Consider the following 13912-nt stretch of genomic DNA (forward strand, 5'->3'; position numbering starts at 1 on the left):
GACGCGCGTTTCCATAGACTTTAATGTAAACTGGACACTTTGTCCGCCGCGCTCTGAAAGAGTCTTGTAGTTTTTAGCTGTTTTGCTCTGGGCGAGCTGAGCTGCTGCGCACCGCGCATGTGGGTCAGTTTGGATCGGCCGAAAACCGGCAATTATGACATGGACCGGCCGGTCACCGATTCTGGCCGATTCAGCATAAAACCGGCTTTTTAAATCGGCGGCCGATTGATCGGTGCATCTCTATTACATAGAGAGATGTTGAATATGCAATGTAGAGGCGCAGAGAAGTTAAATAAATGTAGAAAAAGCCCTGTGATACAAACTTGGAATAACTAAATGTCTTTTGTGACTTGCCGAGACCGGCCTCATGACTAAAGAGTATCATTCAGGTAGATTTAGAAACACCTCTGCCTCACACACTGCTGATAAACTAATGGGATTGAGTCGAGTTTCCAATGCAAAGTACTAAAGGCTGGCTCACCTTGCTATCATAAAAGGACACCACATGTTTTAATCTTTAGAGCACAAGAATACAAACAAAACAAAAGCAAAGTGTGTTTTTGATAATGAAACCAAAGTTCTTCTGAAGAGCATGTCAAGCGTTTCCTCCAGACGTCTGATTTTAGCCAGCAGCCAGTGGATCAGACGCTCTGTGAGTCACTGTAACTCTGCTTTCTGTCTCAAACACACACAGACAGTAGTGGAGTGACTGACGTGCACTTCAGACAATTCCACACATACCATAAACAGGAAGTTGAGTCTGTCTGCCCTGCTCAGCACCCTCAGACAGACTGTGGGTGCTGTCTTCAGGTGTGCACCAAACTCCTATGGAAGGTGTGTACTTTGCTCTTGTATATAATGGATTATACAACGCACTGCAGTGATTCCAACTCTTAACATACTTATTGCATGCAGGTTTGAGTCCGCCTCCACTCGGCAGTTTGGCCTTCTCCACAGCGGAAACTGCTCCTCAGTGTTTTTAAGTGTCTGTACAAAATCTGGGCATATATATATATATATATATATATATATATTGAATACCTTTTTATTTAAAAATGTAAAAGTGATAAACGGTGCCAGTATCTCAAAAAGCCTGAATTATGCACATTTAACCACATTTAATTAGATTTTCATACAGCACTTTTCAGGACACTCAAAAGTCCATTAAAAGAATAGACAGAAAATACAGAAAATGGCAATTCACGTCAGAATATGAAATACAGATGGGTCTTTTACGACTTTCTTGTCCCCTTACATCCATGAACACTAGATAGGAATATTTGTTGTGCATTTTGAGACTGCGTACATGAATTCTCTCCGTTCTGCTGATTCTACGTACGGCTGTGTTTCCTGGTTAACCCGGAGCAGAGCCTGGACCCGGTGCACTCTGCTGCTGGTGAATTATTGAGCGCGTTAGTGTTGGACGGACGTGTCTGTTGCTTCGGCTCACCCGGCCGTGCACGACGTGACAGTGAACCCGGGCGATGTGTCAATCCAGCCCAAGTCAAATCCTCCCAGTTTCACTTACCAGGTTATTGAGCAGCAGAGGAGTTGAGCACTAGAGTTGTGTGAAAGGGCGGGTCGGTTTTGGAAGTCATATTTACAGAACATTTTCACCAGCATTGCCATTGCCAGCATTGTGTTTCTTGCAAGTATTTTGGTTTGAGTGTTGCTATTGCTGACAAATTCTTTGAAAAACATGCTCTGAGCGGGCCACACCTCCTGCTCGTCTCCAAATCTGATATCTTTTGTTTTTTCACTTTTGAGTTACAGTTTTAATGAAAGTCATCAGTCACTGCTGCTGTTTAATATGAGAGAAGCTCAGAACGCCTTCCATTTATTAAATATTTGCGTATGGGCTTATATTATTTTAGTTTATTGTACATTGGTTTTAGAGCTGGGTTTCGATTCAAATTTCAAGAATCGATTCGATTCTGATTTTTACGTTTCAAAATAGTTTTTTTCCGATTTTCTCAGATTCCATCCGATTCGATCCGATTTCGATTCGATCCGGGGGTTAATGTTATTAAAAATGAAAAATGTATTGAACCGTTTCCTTCACTTCATGACTGTGTAGAGAAGCAACATAGTAAAACTAGTATTATATCAATATTAAACAGCAAATCTTACAAGTATTGGTAGTTACTGATGGCTGGAAGACTGATGAAAAGGTTAAGGGTCAATCTACCTTCAAGAAGGATAATTCAGGACAATAAATGGAGGACATCATTGAGGTGACCACATCTGCAACAGTGGATTCTACTGGGACACTAACCAGTGCATTATTATTATGCTTGAAAATAATTAAGAATTCACCCAAAAGCGGTTACTACCAAAAGCATTTTTATTTTAAAACTGCTCACACACTGCCAGTACTGAAACTGGAAGTATAAAATGTAAACGTTGAGCATTTTTCAAAAAATTAAAAAAAAATGTCCCAAAAGATTTTCAAAACTTTTTTTTAAACATTTAAAAAAAAAAATCAATCTTTGGAAGTACGAATCGATAATTGGTCATTAATATGCGAATCAATTAAAAATCGGAAAATCAATTTTTTCAACCCGGCTCTAATTGGTTTAATATGTTATTAAAGTTGACTATTGAAGTTGGTTGACAAAAGAACTCCTTGGTCGACTATAGACGTGAAATATGTAAAACAGGAATTTAAACTTCACAATTCACTCCCAAATCTCAAACTTACACTTAAATGAGTCGTCTTTGGGGTCCACATGAAACTTATAATGCCAATAAAACTATTTTCAAAATGTTCTGTAAATCCTTATCTGCCCCGGTATGATCTACTCTCTACTCTCAGACAGCGTTGTCATGGATACTCACACCAAGGGGAAAAGTGTGCGGTGATTTTGTCTTTATTTGATAAGAATTTTAATTATTTGGCTCTCCCAGACGAGCCTAAACGTTTTAAATGTAATGCACACAAATAATAATATAGTAAAAAATGCTCATGATCATCAAAAGTCTCAGTGATTACGCTACTATATTAGGTTTTTAAAGTACTTGGTAAGGGACACACATTTTATTGACGCATTTGAGAGAAGACTGAAATCTAATCTGTTGAACTAATCCAAAAATTACTTCAGAACACGTTTGTAAAAGTTTTAATATGCAGGCTTAGCAAATTTGAATAAAACCACACGGAGCATTCCCCATTGTTTGCGTCACGTTGCCTAAATAATTGCAGCCGTTGTGATTTGCTGAATTGCTAAACTTCAGTTCCATTGCGATTAATCCTGCAGTGATTATCGGGCCCCTGCGAAAGAAAACGACACAAAGAGAAAATGACACTTAAAAAGCATAATCCACAATTAAGCGGCGGGTTTCTTTACTTTGTTGCACTTAAGTTTTCCAGAGTCGATTGGCCCAGAAGCGAGGATAGTTTTACATCGAATAGAATCATAATAAATCGTTCATTTTCCACATGTCTGCACAATCTTGAGGCAATTTCATCTTGCGAGAGCTTATCCCGTCCCGAAGAGTTGGGCGTTCATATTTTCTTTACAAACGGCGGCAAATGGAAAGAAATGTAACTACGGAAAAGGCTGTAGCGCAGAGTTTGTGTGATTAAAAGTGGTATTTGATAGGTGTTGCTTCTCGCGCCGCGGCTCAAAGTGAATTCTGTCTGAAGTTCTATCTCGTGCATATTTATAGCCCCCCCGTGAGGTCTCGAATGGAGAGGATAGCCTGAGCTGCTCCCGCTGCCAGCTGAGCAGGCAGGGCTGATTAGACTGTCACACGTCAAATTACAAGATTTTACAAACTATTGTGGTTTACACTCGAAAGGGAAAGTTGTAGACACCGAGAGTGCACTACAGAAGGACAAGCGATGTCTTCAACGACCTGTGTTAAACCCTGGGTCTCATTTAAAAAGTGTATGCATGTGACTTTCCACGTGAAGTTTATGATCTTTAAAAACAGCGTTTGGCCCAATTTTGCACATCGGGGCGTCCAGGTACAGGAAATAAGGTGATTTGTGCTCAGAGAGATGAGAAATGAGCAGATTTGAAGATGTTTTTTTGTCCGTACGTTCATTTTTGTAAGAATTTTTTGTCTGGTTCAAGTACTTCATAGGCACCGGAGAAATGTTTAAGTACAAGTAACAAAAATATACTTGTATAGAATCCGGTACTCAAGATGAGTTCAAGATCAGTTCTTGTCTTTTTAGTCTTTTTTTTGTAGACTAAGGCCGCGGTTATTTTATTACTTGGTTTACGGATTTTTAAGTTAAATATATATTGAACAGGCGGATGAAATATAAATACAATTTCAATTTCAAAAGATTTTTTCTTCATACGACTTTAATATTGTAACGAGCGGTGCGTTAAAAACTTGGAATAACTAAACGTCTTTTGTGACTTGCCGAGACCGGCCTCATGACTAAAGAGTATCATTCAGGTAGATTTAGAAACACCTCTGCCTCACACACTGCTGATAAACTAATGGGATTGAGTCGAGTTTCCAATGCAAAGTACTAAAGGCTGGCTCACCTTGCTATCATAAAAGGACACCACATGTTTTAATCTTTAGAGCACAAGAAGACAAACAAAACAAAAGCAAAGTGTGTTTTTGATAATGAAACCAAAGTTCTTCTGAAGAGCATGTCAAGCGTTTCCTCCAGACGTCTGATTTTAGCCAGCAGCCAGTGGATCAGACGCTCTGTGAGTCACTGTAACTCTGCTTTCTGTCTCAAACACACACAGACAGTAGTGGAGTGACTGACGTGCACTTCAGACAATTCCACACATACCATAAACAGGAAGTTGAGTCTGTCTGCCCTGCTCAGCACCCTCAGACAGACTGTGGGTGCTGTCTTCAGGTGTGCACCAAACTCCTATGGAAGGTGTGTACTTTGCTCTTGTATATAATGGATTATACAACGCACTGCAGTGATTCCAACTCTTAACATACTTATTGCATGCAGGTTTGAGTCCGCCTCCACTCGGCAGTTTGGCCTTCTCCACAGCGGAAACTGCTCCTCAGTGTTTTTAAGTGTCTGTACATGTTTCTCCAGACGTTTGTTTTTTGTGTTCCAAAATCTGGGCTTAAACACATATATATACATATACATACATATATTGAATATCACTTTTACATTTTTTAATAAAAAGGTAAACGAGCGGTGCGTTAAAAAGTCACAAGAAACAGGTTTGCTCGTGTTAGGCTTTCATGTTTAACGAAAACAATCTCAAGAACAGTCAGTAACAGGGTTTTTTTCAACAACAACAACCCAACTTCCCCGTCTTACAACTGAGACCACCCTCACAAAACTTTCCGACAACCATTGCGGCAAAGTTAGAACGCTACAATATTATAATTCAAGGAAATATGGCGACCGGCAGGAAAAATATAAATGTCAAAGAACACATTTGATGAATTTGGCGCCGAAGTCTGAGTACGAAACGCGGAGTTGACATTTCAACAGCCTCCACTTTGGAGGGGTCCAGAGGGGTCCAGAGTCATCGCTGCAGGTGATTTCCATGACATCGCGGTCACATATTTTGTCCTGCAGGTGTCTGTTTAGTATATCTCCAACTGTATCATCCCGATCACCACTTGCATATATTTTCAAGACTATATGGCCTCCAGATAGAACGGTTATGTGAAACCAGCGGTGGCCACTGTGGTGACATTTTAAATACCCATGATGCATCGCGCATACGTGCATAGCGTCAATACAATGCTTTCCAAAATAAATGACTCGCACAGAATTTTGGCTGATAAATTGCTTCACGCTCTCTTATCTTTTGACTTAATGCCGCTTTTTATATTTCATTTAATGCCATTTTGCGTTGTCGGCAGTACTTTATAAAAAAATGTAACATACCTCTTTTGGTTATGTATTTTTTTGTCACTCTCTTTTGTCTTGTTCCATTTTTATTTTGGTTTTCTTTTATATCATATGAAACAATAACATGTAAAGTATGTGTGCCTGTAAACCTGGTTCTGACCTCTCCCAACGTGTGTGTGGTTTCAGCCCTGCAGTGTTACTGTGAGCGATGCAGCGCCAACTCCAGCTGCACCACGGACGGGATCTGCTACGTCGCCATCCGCCGCTCGGGCAACCGGCTGATCACGGAGCAGAGCATGTGCGTCCACTCCAACGAGCTGTTCCCCCGCGACCGGCCCTTCATCTGTGCCCAGTCCAACAAGCCGGAGACGGGCATCTTCCCCTACTGCTGCCTCACCGACTACTGCAACAAGAACCCTGACCCCACCAGCTTCCCCGGTCAGTACCCACGCCCCAGCACTAGGGCGGCGCTGTGGCAGATTTTACTGTAGGGAATATGGGGAGAAAAGGAAAAGGGAAACATATTTTAGTTTTGTTCAATTGTTGCACTTTCTTTGCGACTACGAGGTGAGATATTATAATGTTCGTTGCAAATCTGGGACTTTTTTTTTTTTAATCCTCTGTTATTTACAACTTCTTTCAAATTATAAACTGTAGTCTTTTTTTTTACCATTCTCATTTGTGCCTCTTGAACCTCAACCTAGACATTTATAGTCTAGGTTGTTGTCCTGTCTGAATATCAAGAGATTATCATTTTGGTCAGTATTACCCATCCCCACTCAGACCATAGATTACCAAACCTTAAAAATGTGATGTGCTATATGGTTTTTTGAATTGTATCAGTCTAAATGTTGTGTGGGTGTATCAGATGGTAGTTGTGATGAGCCTTGACTCTACACTGTTACCTAAACCCTGTGTTGTGACAGGCTGCACTGGGCTGAATCTGAATCTGAGCAGCATGTTGTGGAACATTTCACAGAATCATGAAATATTCAAGGCTGTGTAATCTGTCCAGGGGTGACCCATCATGCAAAACGCTGCAAAGGTTTTCCTCTGGACAGTGTGGTTCAGCTTCCATCTGAAAGTCATTTCAATCTGAGAAACTCTTTATACTGCTTTGAGTTGACTAACCGCCCTCAGGGAGGAGTTTCCTTGTTACTGACATGCTTTTGATTACCAGTTAAACCTGTTATGGGCAGTTACAGTTCTAGTGTAATCGGACTGCAGATCCGTCACCCTGTTAAGCACCTGATTATCATATGATTGGCTTGTTTTCCTCACTTGACACTGCTGTAAACAACCGGCAGAATAAACCTTGGGCTCTGTGTTGTAATGACCTTAATCACCTCAGCAATATGCAATATTCAGTTAATAGATTGCACTTTTAGCCTGGGCTTAATAAAAGGTTTAATGTTCATACGATAAGTGAAAGTTTCTTGTACACGTGACATAAAAAAATAGAGAAATGTATGTAATGAATTTGAGGACACTCCAGGAAGAATATCAACTGGTTTGCAGGAGCTAATGGGGATCTTAATAAACTAAACTAAACATCCATCTAAACATTTATGGTTAAATTCTCTACAATGACTGTAATGTCTGTCTCTTGTGCCAGTGCCCACAGTGAAGACCCCTCCTCTGGGCCCCGTGGCCCTGGCTGCGGTCATCGCGGGGCCGGTGTGTGTGCTATGCCTGCTGCTGGTGGTGGCCTTCTACGTGTGCCACAGTCACAGAGTGGCTGGAGCAGGAGCCCATCACCACAGGGTCCCCAACGAGGAGGACCCCCACATGGACCACCCCTTCATCACCGTGGGCACCACCCTCAAGGACCTGATCTACGACATGACCACCTCCGGCTCAGGATCAGGTCAGTCCAACCAAGAAATGCTGTTATCACAAAGATTATACAGTGGCAAACGAATCATATTTATGGGGTTCAGAACATAAATTCCCAGCTAAATATGTAACATTTAGCTGGGAATTGTTAATTGCTATGGCAACAGTGCCACTTTCTCATCACTGTGAAAACCCCGCCTGTTTACGGACACAACATCGCACAGATCGCACATGGATGAGGAGCCTGGATATTATTGAATTGAGAACAGAACGTCGCTTTGCCAACTCGAGTGTGAAAATGAACAACTTCTAAATGTGGAACGTGTCATACATGCGGTGAGAAAACAACATGGAAGGCTGCGCACCATATATTTTTCTAACTGAGCGGCATTCTACAAGCCCCGGTGCATCGTGGGTGAATCCCGAGTCCAGATCCGTCCGCGTGTGAATATTCCTCTCGGGTTGGCACAGGCTGCTCTTGCCCTGCCATAAATTAGCACCTCTCTGTGGAGGCTGGCACCTTCCACACACTGCCAGCACACGCCGTTTAGTCACTCTCCCGCTGCACGTGCGTTGAGAGTGTGAGGAGAGCGGGATCATTTACACTCTCACATTTGTTCAGAATCCTCCCGAGAACTTTAGGCAATAACACTATATTATGCTTAAAGAAGGGCGTGACAAGCAGTGAATCGAAATTGAAATGTATCATGCAGCAATTTTAGTTTGGAATTTGATTAAGAGTAATCCACATTTGAATATACTTTTAAAATGTTGTACGTTGCCACTAACCCTGACACTGACCCATTCATTGCCCCGCGCTTGTCCCAGGCCTGCCGCTTCTAGTGCAGCGGACCATCGCCAGAACCATCATCCTGCAGGAGAGCATCGGGAAGGGCCGCTTCGGAGAGGTGTGGCGGGGGAAGTGGCGCGGAGAGGAGGTGGCCGTCAAGATCTTCTCGTCCCGCGAGGAGCGCTCCTGGTTCAGAGAGGCCGAGATCTACCAGACCGTCATGCTGCGTCACGAGAACATCCTGGGCTTCATCGCCGCCGATAACAAAGGTGATGAATTGATTTCTTTCAGTCTGCTGTTTGGGAAGCTGTCAGCATTGTATAGTTTTAACTTTATATCAGGATTTTTTTTTAAATTGTGTTCAGATTTCAGATTGTGTTATCAGGGTACTTAGTGTTTTTCCATTTGTTTTATTTTAATATTTTGCTCAGCGGTGGAGTAGTTTATGATGATCCCCACTTTCTGAGGTCCTTCTTTAAAATACACAATATATTACAATAATTGATGTGAGAAATGTGCGAAATAGCTGGAGGTACAGGTAACCGGAGAGTCTTAATTTACCTGAGCAGTAACATGATGTGTGAGTCAAGCAGGGAGAGAGCGCTACAGACTGACTGTGTGGGCAGAAAACATGTCTGCCTGTGCGTACTCCACCCATCTCCATGACAACGCTCGCTCCTCTATACCTATACTGCGCTGCACACTTGAATGCAGTAAACGGTGTGACAGCAATAATGTTATTCAGGTGCTGAGGTGATATTCTTTGTTCTTGAAGTTCAGGAAAGTGCTCTTTACTCAGTAGTGTGTCGTCCAAGCAGATATTTGTGAAAAATATATCCTAAAAACAAGACTTCTGCCTTAATTAGAGACATTCTGTTGGGTGAGAATCAGAAGTAAGCAACAATAAACAGTTTGACCGTAACCATGACTCCTCATCTAAAGCGTTGAGTGGTGTCAAACCCTTTTTAGTCAAACAATCAGCAAGCTGTGACTTAGTATCTGACCAACAGACCTTTTTTATTCTCTTCAGCAGTTGGAGCTCTTTAATGCTGCTTATTTCTCACCAGAGCCTCTCTGTGACATGTTTAGTGGACTTAAGTGCATCAAACAGGAAATGATGGTCAGTTACACAGATGAGAGGAAGTAGTGAGCTCAGAAAATGGTGTGGCCAGAAACGTTACATCTGGCCTCGTTTGTTTAGAACAGAAGTTAAATCATTCTTCTTTTTTCCTTTGTTCTCAGGATTTTTGTAATTGAATTCAATTCTGATTCGGGGATCTCACAATTCGGTTCAATTCATCACAATTCTTAAAATAATGAAAATCTTTGCCATTCCCACTTTACTGACAAAAAGCTTGCATCTTTTTGTATTTTTTTTTTTAAATAATAATGGGTAATTTGCATAACTGGCCTAATTGAATTCATGGCATTTGTTTTTAGAGGGCTTAATGTCGGCTCTTATATGTGAGCTCTGCAGTGATGCATTCAGCCTGTGCTTATCCCATTCCCCCTGTGTTTCTGTGTCATTACAGCAGTTTGGTGAAATGATATGCCAGATTTATTTGTTAAAAGCACTTACACCTGCTCATGTGCACTGACAGGTGCCTGTGTGCACCTGTCAGTGCACACGGCCCTGGTGTGCGCTCGTGTGTGTGTGTGCGCGCTCGTGTGTGTGCGTGTTTGCGCGCGCGCGTGCGTGTACGTGTGTGGCAACCTCGCTCTCTCTTACACAAACAGAGGAGGTGGTTTCTGCAACAGTTTCTGATTCTGTGCGTCATAAAAGCCACATTGATGCACACAAGCATGTTTGAGAGACGATAACGCTGGTGTTTGTGTGCGGAGATGCTGTGCTCAGCGGACTCTCAGGACGTGTTTGCGGTACGGCTTTTCAGTGCACATCTCTCAATTTTACATCGGGACATGTGTACGATATGTATCATGGCACAATGCATCGTTACACCCCAAGTAATGATTGAAATCATTATTTTAAATGTGATAAATTGTACAGCCCTTGTTCAAAGGACATTTTAATGAAGTGAGCGTTCTTTCCATTTAAATGAGTTGTGGTTCTGCTTTCTTTGTCTGTACATGCAACATTTTCTTGAGTGAATATTAACTGAGTCTGTCTATTCACAGATAGTTATGCAGCATTAAATATTCAAACTAGATTTCAGAATGTGTATCACTATTGTGCAGAATGTATAGCACTATTGTCCTAGATCGAGCCTCTGAAACTCCTTCCTCACTTAAATACAGCTAAAACACTCATGAATGCCTTACAAAAATAATTTGATTTGATTTGATGAATAAAACTTGTGTGTGTTTGTGTGTGTGCAGATAACGGCACATGGACTCAGCTGTGGCTGGTATCGGACTACCACGAGCACGGCTCTCTGTTTGACTATCTGAACCGCTACACCGTCACCGTGGAGGGCATGATTAAACTGTCCCTGTCCACCGCCAGCGGCCTGGCCCACCTGCACATGGAGATCGTGGGCACTCAAGGTAAGACGAGGACACACTGCTTACATAATTGCACTGGAGGCGTTGTAGTTCAGCTAGTGGCTGGCGATATTGACAATAATTACTTTCCTTTCTTTTATTTGCAATTCAATCTCAAGCACGAACAAACTGTAAAATTAAAGGGGACGTATCATGCTTTTTCCCCTCTTACTTTGTAATGAACCCTAGCATACATATAATTTGCTATTATACACTTTTTTCATTGTAAGCTGCAACATTGATCTAAAACGGCTTAGTTATAGAAATTACATCATTGACTTTCTGTTAAAAAATACAGAATTGATAAGCTCTGCCTTTTCATAGTTTACACTGTAACATGCAGGGAATTTTCATTTACTCACTAATATGGTAGAAAAATGGCTACACAACACTTGCATGCATGCATGTAGGACCCAGAGTCTAACAGTTTGGAAGTGGGCGGAGATGGGGGATAGGTGATATTTCTGAGCACTGAAGCCCCAGACACGGAGTACACCAATCAGATGGGGAACACTGTTATAACATGGCTAAAATCTCTAAAACTGTGGATATTATGTCCACAAAACAAAAATATCTCCTTACAGCCTTGTTTTAAAGATTACAAGGCCAGTTTGTTTTTGCATTTCTCATCAGCTCGTTTGAATCTTTTTAAATAGATTTTTATTGAGTTTTATTGAGCCTCTTTCTGCTACAGATTGGCACTTCCAGGAAGACTAAGTGGAGAACAAGGAAAAAGTCTTGCCGCTAAATTATGATATACACTAGGATGATGTATAAATACCGTACTTTTCGGACTTTAAGCCGCTACTTTTTCCCCACGCTTTGAACCCTGCAGTCATCAGTGGGCACTCTAGCAGGAAGTGCAAGCGTTTGACACGTTTGACAAGTGGAAGCACTGTCCAAGCTTCAAAACGCTGTGTGTTTTATTACAGTCGGTCTGATATTTACTGAGAAATTAGTTTAATGAGGAAGATAATCTAGACCCGTCAGAACACAAAGACACACGGAGCGTGGACATGTGATATACGGCGATTTGCAGAACCTGCCGCATTGAAATGAAACTTTCTTGGCTAAACCTGACTCAAAGACAACATGTGCATCATTAATCTGGACCATATTTCTGTGTCATGTTACAATGTAACACTCACTCGATAAGCACAAGCTTAAGCAGGAGCAGATGATCCAGATGTGAAAACACAGGTAAATCAGCTCACACAGAGTAATCAAGGACAGAGGGGACAGAAGGGACTGATGTGATGTGTTTGTTAAGCTTCAACATGCTGTGTGTTTTTATTACAATCCAACTCCTATTCACTCAAATTAGGCTAATTAGTAACTCTGTTCGCCGCGAGACCTCCCAAGTTACAACGTGGGCACCTGCGGTTTATTGTCAGGTGCAGCCCGTAAATGGACAAGTTCTGTTTTCTTCGTAAATATCGTGTGCGCAGCTTTTTATTCAGGAGCAGCCCGAAAAGTATGATATCGATGTTCACAAGTCAACAAATGCACAGATTCCCTGGGCGTCCTGAAAACTGCTTTGTTGTCTGTGTAGAACCTTTTTGCTATTGAGATCAGCAGCTCTATGTAAAATAAAACAACCGTAAGGAGGATTCTAAAAGGTGGATAGTATTGTATTCACGGACCACCACTAAGCTGACATGTCTTCATATGGAAGCCCTTAGTTTGTAGAGAAAAGCACTGAAGTGACCGTTGTGTGCTTGTGTCCAGGTAAACCGGCCATCGCTCACAGAGACCTGAAGTCCAAGAACATCTTGGTGAAGAAGAACGGCACGTGTTGTATCGCTGACCTGGGCCTGGCAGTGCGCCACGACTCAGCCACAGACACCATCGACATCGCCCCCAACCACAGGGTGGGGACCAAGAGGTAAGTTCTACTTCACTCTCACATGACTCTGCAATTAACTGTAGCGTTTAAACCTCCTGCCCTGCGTGTGCTGCCCTGACAGAGTGTGGTCGTGTCCGACTGCTCTCTGATCTGATAGAACAGTGATAAAGCTGCTCTTTGTCTGATTAGTGCTGACCTTGGCTAATGCTGCTCTTGTGATACAGCCTGAGCCAAGATTATCATACACACCAATCTTCTTTAAAGGATCGGGTCTACGTCACTTTCAGGTGTCATCAAACAGGCTGCGAACAACTCGGGAGCAAGGGTAGATTATGTCCACAGAAGCACAAAACTCTTAATCTGAGGTGAGAAAAGTAAATTATAGAACAAAATCAAACGTCTCTCACCTCAGATTAACAGCGTTTTGTGCTTGGCGCATTGATTCTTTCCTTTTTCCCTTTTTGTCCTCGTAAGCAGCTATATATAGTGTTGGAGATATCATTCTGGACTAAGATCTAATGTAAATGTGTGGATCTTAAAATAAATTAGTAAATTCTTAGCTTTAGAATGGTATGTACATATTCACTTAGTTGGAGTTGGTAAAAATGTTTCTATTCCCAATACATGAACTGATATCCAATCTAGTACATTTTCCAGTATCATTGCTTACTTGACTCATTTTCATTACAGAGAGAGGCTGATGTATTTGGTTGTTTTGTTTGAGACGACCTCCAGACTATAGGAAATGCATGATTAGAATTCTTTAGTTTTTGAAGTGAAGAATAGACTCCGTGACTAGACGGCTCTTTTAGGTGTTTAAATGTTTGTATCGTGACAACACTAATTTGATTACACAAACTATTGCAACGGAATGGGCAATTGATCCCACAATGATGATAAAAAAACACCATTGTTTTAGGCCACAATGGTGGTCTTATATGGTCTTACACTAGTTCTGATAAAGCTCAAGATCGTTCTAAAACTGTTCAGGAAAAGGTCACATTTTGTCCTACTTGTTCAAACGAGTATATAGTTTCAAAACAGTTTAAGTATAGATTAGTATCTGATTTTTGATACCTTTGACTTTGGTGCGTCTTAAAATCGTTGCTTTAAATAGATTATTATTTGTCTT

At 41.6% G+C, this 13912-nt stretch overlaps 1 protein-coding gene across 1 annotated transcript in view; it reads left to right on the top strand.

Annotated features, from left to right (window-relative positions):
- Positions 1 to 13912, top strand: part of tgfbr1b (transforming growth factor, beta receptor 1 b) — a 49824-nt gene that overhangs the window by 19783 nt on the left and 16129 nt on the right. The window contains exons 2-6 of the mRNA XM_072451132.1: positions 5993 to 6244; positions 7422 to 7673; positions 8471 to 8701; positions 10770 to 10937; positions 12663 to 12819. Coding sequence (XP_072307233.1) covers positions 5993 to 6244; positions 7422 to 7673; positions 8471 to 8701; positions 10770 to 10937; positions 12663 to 12819 — 1060 coding nt within the window. The remainder of the gene's footprint in view (positions 1 to 5992; positions 6245 to 7421; positions 7674 to 8470; positions 8702 to 10769; positions 10938 to 12662; positions 12820 to 13912) is intronic.

Source organism: Eucyclogobius newberryi, unplaced genomic scaffold (assembly GCF_026437365.1).
Source record: "Eucyclogobius newberryi isolate DKJ021-1_F unplaced genomic scaffold, fEucNew1.0.hap1 SCAF_18, whole genome shotgun sequence".
NCBI lineage: Eukaryota > Metazoa > Chordata > Actinopteri > Gobiiformes > Gobiidae > Eucyclogobius > Eucyclogobius newberryi.